The sequence below is a fragment of the Oncorhynchus nerka genome, linkage group LG18 (genome assembly GCF_034236695.1).
Source record: "Oncorhynchus nerka isolate Pitt River linkage group LG18, Oner_Uvic_2.0, whole genome shotgun sequence".
Classification (NCBI taxonomy): Eukaryota; Metazoa; Chordata; class Actinopteri; order Salmoniformes; family Salmonidae; genus Oncorhynchus; species Oncorhynchus nerka.
Window position 1 is genome coordinate 74,394,321 of NC_088413.1, and position 9,463 is coordinate 74,403,783.

The 9,463-nt window shown below is 45.2% G+C and overlaps 1 protein-coding gene across 1 annotated transcript in view; it reads left to right on the top strand.

Moving 5' to 3' along the window:
• Positions 1 to 9,241, top strand: part of LOC115146522 (WD repeat-containing protein 25) — a 32,390-nt gene extending 23,149 nt beyond the window's left edge. Inside the window, 8 exon segments of the mRNA XM_065003365.1 lie at positions 2,052 to 2,181; positions 2,684 to 2,848; positions 6,982 to 7,087; positions 7,090 to 7,121; positions 8,998 to 9,027; positions 9,029 to 9,054; positions 9,056 to 9,126; positions 9,129 to 9,241. Of these exon segments, the coding sequence (XP_064859437.1) occupies positions 2,052 to 2,181; positions 2,684 to 2,848; positions 6,982 to 7,087; positions 7,090 to 7,121; positions 8,998 to 9,027; positions 9,029 to 9,054; positions 9,056 to 9,126; positions 9,129 to 9,241 (673 nt within the window).
• Positions 9,242 to 9,463: the final 222 nt, after the last annotated feature.

Genomic DNA, 9,463 nt, shown 5'->3' on the forward strand with positions numbered 1-9,463 from the left:
TGGAAACCCCTACACACCTGCCTGAACACTCATCAGACCACCCCTGTAGAGTTCCCTGTTTCCACGAAATCGTAGGATTATGAATAGCTAGCCAGGGAATCCCCAGAACAACTGGAAATGCAGGTGAATCGATAAGGAACAAACTAATTCGCTCCTTGTGATTCCCCTGCGTAATCATCTCCAACGAAATTGTGGCTTTCTTTACCAGCCCTGACCTAATGGTCGACTATCTAAAGAGTGCACGGGAAAAGGGGGGTCTACTTTTACTAACGGAATCCTCAACCTCTGAGCGAGTCCGCGATCTATAAAGTTTCCAGCTGCGCCTGAATCTACCAGTGCCTTATGCTGGAGAGAAGGAGAATAATGAAGGAAACAAATTAATAGGAACATGTGACCAACAGGAAACTCTGGGAGAGTGTGGTGCTTACTCACCTGGGGTGACCGATGAGTGTTCTGCCTGCCCTCACGATTCCCAGATGAATTCCTCCAGCACCGACCAGACGTGTGCCCTCTCCGGCCACAACTGGTACAGGAGGAGCTTCCTCCTCCGATCTCCCTTGACGCAGTCCCTCCTAGCTCCATCGGGATAGGGGCAGGATGATCAGGAGGTAGAACTGACAGGACCCTTTCGGAACGTCCACGAGCAGCTAGCAGATGGTCCAACCGGATCGACAGGTCTATCAGTCCATCCAGGCTAAGCGTAGTATCCCGACAGACCAGCTCCCTACGGACGTCCTCTCTCAGGCTACACCTGTAATGGTCTATCAGGGCCCTGTCGTTCCAGCCTGCTCCCGCAGCCAAGGTCCGGAACTCCAGCGCGAAGTCCTGCGCGCTCTTCATCCCCTGTCTAAGATGGAACAATCTCTCACCCGCCGCTCGACCCTCTGGAGGGTGATCGAACACGGCCCTGAAACGGCGGATGAACTCCGGGTAGTTGTCCTTCGCTGAGTCGGGCCCGTTCCAGACCGCATTAGCCCACTCCAGGGCTCTACCGGTCAGGCATGTAATGAGGACCCCTACTCTCTCCTCCTCCGAGGGAGCCGGCCGAACGGTGGCCAGGCAGAGGTCTAATTAAAGCAGGAATCCCTGGCACCCCGTCGCTGCTCCATCGTAATTCCTCGGAGGCGTCATGTGCAGAGCGCTGGAACCGGATCCAGATGGGGGAGATGGTAGAGTTGCTGGTAGGAGGGTCGGTGGGGTAGTAGTAGGGAAACCATTCCTCTCCCAACGATCCATCCTCTCCATCATCTGATCCATCGCTGATCCTAGGCGATGGAGGATGGACGTGTGATGTTGAACTCGCTCTTCCATAGTGGGAAGAGGAGTGGTCGCTGCTCCTGCTGACTCCATAGAAGGTGCGGGCTTCTGTTACGTGTAAATGAGTGAAGAGGTGTGGAGTCAGGCGCAGAGAGCAAAGGATGTGGGAAAAACAACACGCTTATATGTCCTGGAAACATAACATGTACAAAAGTGGAAACACAAATGAACAGAAATATAAACGGACAGCGTGAAACCCAAAAGCCAACAAAATACACTCAAACAAAGAAACAGGAGAACAAGCCCGCACGAAACAGAAGCGGGCTGAACAGACTATATATAACCCTATCCTAACAACCAAACAAGAAACAGGTGATACCAATTAGACAGAACTAAACGAACACAGAACAACGGATCAGCGATAGCTAGTAGACCGGCGACGACGACCGCCGAGCGCCACCCGAACAAGAAGGGGAGTCACCTTCGGTAATATTCGTGACACTGACAGCGTAATAACGTCGACCGAGGTAGAATTTGGCGGTATGGGACGGCGAGTGACAACGATAAACTCCTCGACTTCAAAGACCACCACTCAAGTTTCATACTTATACATTTGAGAGGACGCAAATTGATTAATGACTTTCAAAATGACGCTGTGTCCATTTGCTCTGTCATATATGCTTAATCAAAGCTGTAACGTTCTGTACTTGTCTCCTGTTTGTAAAACGTTTGCTAGAGGTTTGTTAGAGGTTCTCTGGGGAGGTCTTATGGCGGTTTCTGTTTGGTTCCTCAAGACAGCAGATTGTGAAGGTGGGGAACCAGTTCAAGGTGATGTGCTTGGCTGTGTAGCCCAACGACCCCGAAGTGTTCCTGTCTGGGGGTTACAGTGCAGAAGTCAAGGCTTGGGACGCCCATACCTGCAAGGTCAGCTGCATCATTAACCCTCTCTTCTCCCCAGCACTGTAGGCCTATTTCTGTTAGATCTGAATTCAAATAGTATTTGCTTTCTTTAGAATAATTTCACCATGGAACCAATGGAATAGCCATAAAAGTGCAAACCTTGCCCATCTGGCACTAGAAGCAGGCTCTATCCGACAATCAATCTGAAAGATATTTGAACCCAGGTCTGATCTCTCTGTGGCTCTTCAGTCACCAAGACAGAGAGAGTCATTCATAGGGCTAACAACATTGTCAAGGCATGCTGATCTACTCTATGGTGCACTGTACGCCTTTTTGGTATGAGTTCAAACTGCCACGTTCCCAAGTGGCTAGCCGCTAGTACATTTTAAAGAAACAGCAATTTGTTCTGTGAGATAAGGTGTCAATGCAGGTTGCAGAGAATATGGAATTGTCATATCTGCTAGAGGAGCCAAGCTTCACCAGCATGTTTTATTTATTCTATTTATGCCCTATATTCTCTTCTCAGAGGGTGTACCGAGCAGGAATTCTGCAAACTTTGGCCATCCTATTCCTGACCGGGGGCAGGGAGTTTGTGACCAGCAGTGACTCAGTCAGCCAGGACTCTGCGGAGCGCACGCTCATCGCATGGGACTTCCAAACCATTGCTAAGGTCTCCAAACAGATCTACCATGTATGTAAGACCACGGACATGTTCAAGAGGGCATACTGTACCAAAATGTTTTGCAACTGATATAAATTAGCGTTTCTTATTGGACAATTTCAGTTAGTACCTTCCCAGTTCTTTGGACATGACGTAGCTTGTTTCACCTCAGCCATGTTGTCCGTGCAAACATACTGTAGTTAACCGACCCTCTCTGCCCATTCATCACCATTTTACCTGTTGTTGTTGTCTTAGCTGATTAGCTGTTGTTGTCTTACCCATTGTTGTCTTAGCTAGCTCTCCCAATCAACACCTGTGATTGCTTTATGCCTCACTTTATGTCTCTCTCAAATGTCAAATGCCTTGTACACTGTTGTTTCGGATAGTTATTAATGTCTTACTTTATTGCGGAGCCCCTAGTCCCACTCAACATGCCTCAGATACCTCCTTTGTCCCACCTCCCACACATGCGGTGACCTCACCCAGCATAACTAGCCCATCCAGAGATGCAACCTCTCTTATCATCACTCGGTGCCTGGGTTTACCACCACTGTACCCGCACCCCACCATGCCCTGAATCTATTCTACCACGCCCAGAAATCTGCTCCTTTTATTCTCTGTCCCCAACGCACTAGACGACCAGTTTTGATAGCCTTTAGCCGTACCCTCATCCTACTCCTCCTCTGTTCCTCGGGTGATGTAGAGGTTAACCCAGGCCCTGCGTGTCCCCAGGCACTCTCATTTGTTGACTTCTGAAACCGAAAAAGCCTTGGTTTCATGCATGTTAACATCAGTTGCCTCCTCCCTAAGTTTGTTTTACTCACTGCTTTAGCTGCACTAGCATCGAATAGTCCCCGCGATATGCAACTTTCAGGGAAGTCAGGAACCAATACATGCAGTCAGTCAGTCAGGCTATCTTTTTAACAGAAATGTGCATCCTGTAGCTCTAACTGGGACACTGTAAAGTCCATGGAGAATAAGAGCACCTCCTCCCAGCTGCCCACTGCAACGAGGCTAGGTAATACTGTCATCACCGATAAATCCACAATAATCGAGAATTTCAATAAGCTTTTCTCTACGGCTGGTCATGCTTTCCTCCTGGCTACCCCAACCCGTTGCCAACAGCTCCGCACTCCCCCGCAGCTACTTGCCCAAGCCTCCCAGCTTCTCCTTCACCAAAATCCAGATAGCAGATGTTCTGAAAGAGCTGAAAAACCTGGACCTGTACAAATCAGCTGGGCTAGACAATCTGGACCCTCTCTTTCTAAAATCATCCGCCACCTTTGTTGCAACCCCTATTACCAGTCTGTTCAACCTCTCTTTCATATCGTCCAAGATCCCTAAAGATTGGAAAGCTCCCGCGGTCATCCCCCTCTTCAAAGGGGGTGACACTCTAGACCCAAACTGTTATAGACCTATATCCATCCTGCCCTGCCTTTCTAAAGTCTTCGAAATAGAAGTTAATAAACAGATCACTGACCATTTTGAATCCCACCCTACCTTCTCCGCTGTGCAATCCAGTTTTTGAGCTGGTCACGGGTCCACCTCAGCCATGCTCAAGGTACTAAATAATATTATAACCGCCATTGATAAAAGACAGTACTTTGCAGCCGTCTTCATCGACCTGGCCAAGGCTTTCGACTCTGTCAATATTCTTATCGGCAGACTCAACAGCCTTGGTTTGTCAAATGAGTGCCTCGCCTGGCTCACCAACTACTTCTCAGACAGAGTTCAGTGTGTCAAATCGGAGGGCCTGTTGTCCGGACCCCTGGCAGTCTCTATGGAGGTTTGAAAATTAAAGAGAGCCGCACACTCTAGGAGCTCAGATGCAAAAATGTAATTACCAACGTTTCGACAGCCAAGCTGTCTTCATCAGGGTGTAATCACAAACACTGCGGGATGACTCGTTTATGTAGTGTCAAAAGACACAGGTGTCAGTAATCATGGCCAAGAGTGGCCTAATATCATTGGTTAATTATCAAATATTAAAATGGCATACAAAGAACAGCATACAAACAACAAATGGATAGCATACGATCATAAATTAATTTGACTACAAAAGCTTACAAACAATTACAATGGCAGAGTCACAATAATCACATGAATGGCTTCAGATCAAAGTCTACGTTGAGACCGAAGGGAGCAAGGGTCTTTAAATTAAATATCCAGGCAGCCTCTCGTTTTAACAATAAATTAGCAAGGTCACCCCCTATCCTAGGGAGGGTGACATGTTCGATGCCAATATAAGAGCGTCTGCTAAATGACTTAAATGTAAATGTAAATAATGCAGAGACGAAATCGAGTGGCCTGCCACAGGGTTCAATTCTCGGGCCGACTCTTTTCTCTGTATATATCAACGATGTTGCTGTTGCTGCTGGTGATTCCCTGATCCACCTCTACGCAGATGACACCATTCTGTATACATCTGGCCCTTCTTTGGACACTGGGTTAACTAACCTCCAAACGAGCTTCAATGCCATACAACACTCCTTCCGTGGCCTCCAACTGCTCTCAAACACTAGTAATGTAACGACCATTGGCGGAAGAAGGTGAGGACCAAAGCGCAGCGTGGTACGTGTTCGTGATTTATTAAATAGAACTGAACACTAAATACGAAATAACAAAAAGAACAACCGAAACAGCTCCGTCAGGTGCAAAACACAATACAGAAAGCAACTACCCACAAAACCCATGTGGGCAAGAGCTACCTAAGTATGCTTCTCAATCAGAGACAACGATAGACAGCTGTCCCTGATTGAGAACCATACCCGGCCAAAAACAAAGAAATATTAAAACATAGAAAAAGGAACATAGAATGCCCACCCTAGTCACAACAAGTAAAACCAAATGCATGCTTTTCAACCGTTCGCTGCCCGCACCCGCCCGCCCGACTAGCATCACTACTCTGGACAGTTCTGACTTAGAATATGTGGACAACTACAAATACCTAGGTGTCTGACTAGACTGTAAACTCTCCTTACAAACTCATATTAAACATCTCCAATCCAAAATTAAATCTAGAATAGGCTTCCTATTTCACAACAAAGCCTCCAAACACACCCTTGTAAAACTGACTATCCTACCGATCCCCGACTTTGGCGATGTCATATACCCTACTCGGCAAACTGGATGCAGTCTATCACAGTGCCATCCGTTTTATCACCAAAGCCCCTTATACCACCCACCACTGCGACCTGTATGCTCTAGTCGGCTGGACCTCGCCAGACCCACTGGCTTCAGGTCATCTATAAGTATTTGCTAGGTAAAGCTCCGCCTTATCTCAGCTCACTGGTCACGATAACAACACCCACCCGTAGCACGCGCTCAAACAGGTATATCTCACTGGTCATCCCCAAAGCCAACACCTGCTTTGGCCGCCTTTCCTTCCAGTTCTCTGCTGCCAATTACTGGAACGAATTGCAAACATTTCTGAAGCTGGAGTTATATTTCCCTCACTAATTTTAAACATCAGCTATCTGAGCAGCTAACCGATCGCTGCAGCTGTATGTAGCCCATCTGTAAATAGCCCACCGAATCTACCTACCTCATCCCCATATTGTTTTAATTTACTTTTCTGCTCTTTTGCACACTAGTATTTCTACTTGCACATCACCATCTGCTCATCTATCACTCCAGTGTTAATTTGCTAAATTGTAATTACTTCGCTACTATGGCCTATTTATTGCCTTACCTTCTCATGCCATTTGCACACACTGTATAAAGACATTATTTTTTTTCTATTGTGTTACTGACTACGCTTGTTTATTCCATGTGTAACTCTATGTTGTTGTTTGTGTCGCACTGCTTTGCTTTATCTTGGCCAGGTCCCAGTTGTAAATGAGAACTTGTTCTCAACTAGCTTACCTGGTTAAATAAAGGTGATTTTTTAAATTTTTTAATTAAGGAGCAAAGAAAGAACTAGTAATAATGGAATGTATGTATGTACAGTATCTATCTTAAAGCTCTCACTTGTTTTGTCTTCCATAATACACAATTATTCCTCTCCCTGTAATGTATGTAAGTGTTGGACCAAATTGACTATTTAAGTCAATTACACTTTTTTTGTGGCAGAATTATTATTACAGTATTATACAGTATTATTGAGTATGAATGCCAAGCCAGTTGAATGTTCTCTGACCTACCATTCAGTTGAATGAATCCAGGAGCTGTACATGTGCCCCAGCCTAGCCCTTTACCTCAAGGAAGACTCCTTTGTAGCGCACACCAATGACAACTACATGGCCCCATTGTCTGCACAGCGGCCATACAGAGTGACAAGAGGAGGCGGTATGAGGGACACAAGGTCAGTGGTGTTTAGGCTGTGAGAGATCCATACGCTCCACACACAGATCTATAGCTGATAGCAGTGCTCCTTCCGGCCTGTCATTTACAGTACTCTATAAACAAACATGGTTACCCAGAAACAATAACGCTAATGAGTCACAGAGAGAATGTGACATTCAGATATGTGTGATATGAATATTGAAAGAACCTGCTGAGTTTTCTTCTGTCAATATTTGTCCAACGAGTGAGTAGCCTATAGCTAGCTCTCATGCCGATGTAAGAAAGCATGTTTAGCTGTCACTAAAGTGTAGTTTCAACATTGATCCGTTGTGTAAAAAAAAGCTACAATAAACAAGCATAATGTCACGTCCTGACCTTAGTTCCTTTTGTCTGTTTCTATTTTAGGTTGGTCAGGGCGTGAGTTGGGGTGGGCATTCGATGTTTTAGTTCTATGTTTGGTATTTCTATGTGTTTGGCCTGGTATGGTTCCCAATCAGAGGCAGCTGTCAATCGTTGTCTCTGATTGAGAACCATACTTAGGTAGCAGGTTTTCCCACTCTTGTTTGTGGGTGGTTGTTTTCTGTTTAGTGTATGTCACCTTACAGAACTGTTTCGTTTCTTCCATTTCACTTTGTTATTTTGTTTTGTGCGTTCAGTCAATAAATTATGACGGACACTTACCGCGCTGCATATTGGTCCGATCCTTCTTACTCTTCCTCAGACGAAGAGGAGATTCGTTACACATAAGCATAATAAACATGTCATTTATTTATGCATGTTATTTCCCCAGTTTACGGGTTATATGCAAAACAGCACTGAGATGCCTATTACTCACAATAGGATAGGAAGTCTATATCTTGAAACCTCTCATGTGATGACATCCTTAATAAAGTAAACGTTGTGCTGTATATGAAATGCATGCAATGCCACAGTAATAATAATTGATTGGATTTATATAGGGCTTTTTCACAAGCTAGTCTAATGGCTTTACATAGTAGCGTAAGGGGGAATCTCAGGCAGGCAGCACAGGATTACAACCTCAATGCAATCTTGATCTTCAGTATTGCAAAGTTGCAAGAATAGCCAACATTTATAATTATTTTGTGCACTGCAAGTGTCCGACTAAAGGTGGAAAATGTGAGCCTGGGCCATTTGCAATGTACACTGAGTGTACAAAACATTAAAGACACTTTCCTAATATTTTTATTTAATTTATTTCACCTTTATTTAACCAGGTAGGCTAGTTGAGAACAAGTTCTCATTTACAACTGCGACCTGGCCAAGATAAAGCAAAGCAGTGCGACACAAACAACAACACAGAGTTGCACATGGAATAAACAAACATACAGTCAATAATACAATAGAACAAGTCTATATACAGTGTGTGCAAATGAGGTAGGATAAGGGAGGTAAGGCAATAAATAGGCCATAGCGGCGAAATACTTACAGTTTAGCAATTAAACACTGGAGTGATAGATGTGTGGAAGATGAATGTGCAAGTAGAGATACTGGGGTTCAAAGGAGCAAAATAAATCAAATAAATAACAGTATGGGGATGAGGTAGTTGGATGGGCTATTTACAGATGGGCTATGTACAGGTGCAGTGATCTGTGAGCTGCTCTGACAGCTGGTGCTTAAAGCTAGTGAGGGAGATGAGTCTCCAGCTTATTGAGTTGCAGCAAGTCTTAAAAATCTTCTTTAACCTGTCTCCTCCCCTTCATCTACACTGACTGAAGTGGATTTAACAAGGGAGATCAATATAGGATCCTAGCTTACACCTGGATTCACCTGTATAGTCTATGTCATGGAAAGAGCAGGTGTACTTAATGTTTTGTACACTCAGTGTATAGTCTATTAATTGATTTTAGTGTGTTGCTAATGGTGTGGGGGTTTAGGTGGAGGCCTATGCTGTGCTGTGTGACTTCCTCTCCAGATGGGTCCATACTGGTCACGGGGCACAGTCCACTTCTACGGCCAGCAGAGCACACGGATGCTGAATACGCTGCACTCACACCAGCAGGCCTGCAAGTGACTCTGCACCCTGTGCTGCCCGCTGTGGTGACTACGTATGACTGGGGTGACGCAGCGATTGACACAGAAGAGGGTAAGGGGAATGACTCTGAAAGCTCTCATAGATGATTTTCTTCTTTGGGGATTTAATTATAACACCCAGACACTGCAAACATTCAGCAGTCCTTCCTATCTGAGCTGCCGGAAGAAGAAACTGCAAAGGGATGTTAACATGACACTTAGTCACTTAGTCACACTGACATTGGCTTTCATTCAAAGACTTGCCTGTTTATCAAACTGCTGTCAGTTGTCCATTGGTTAGCTCATATCATAACTTCAATCAAATGGACT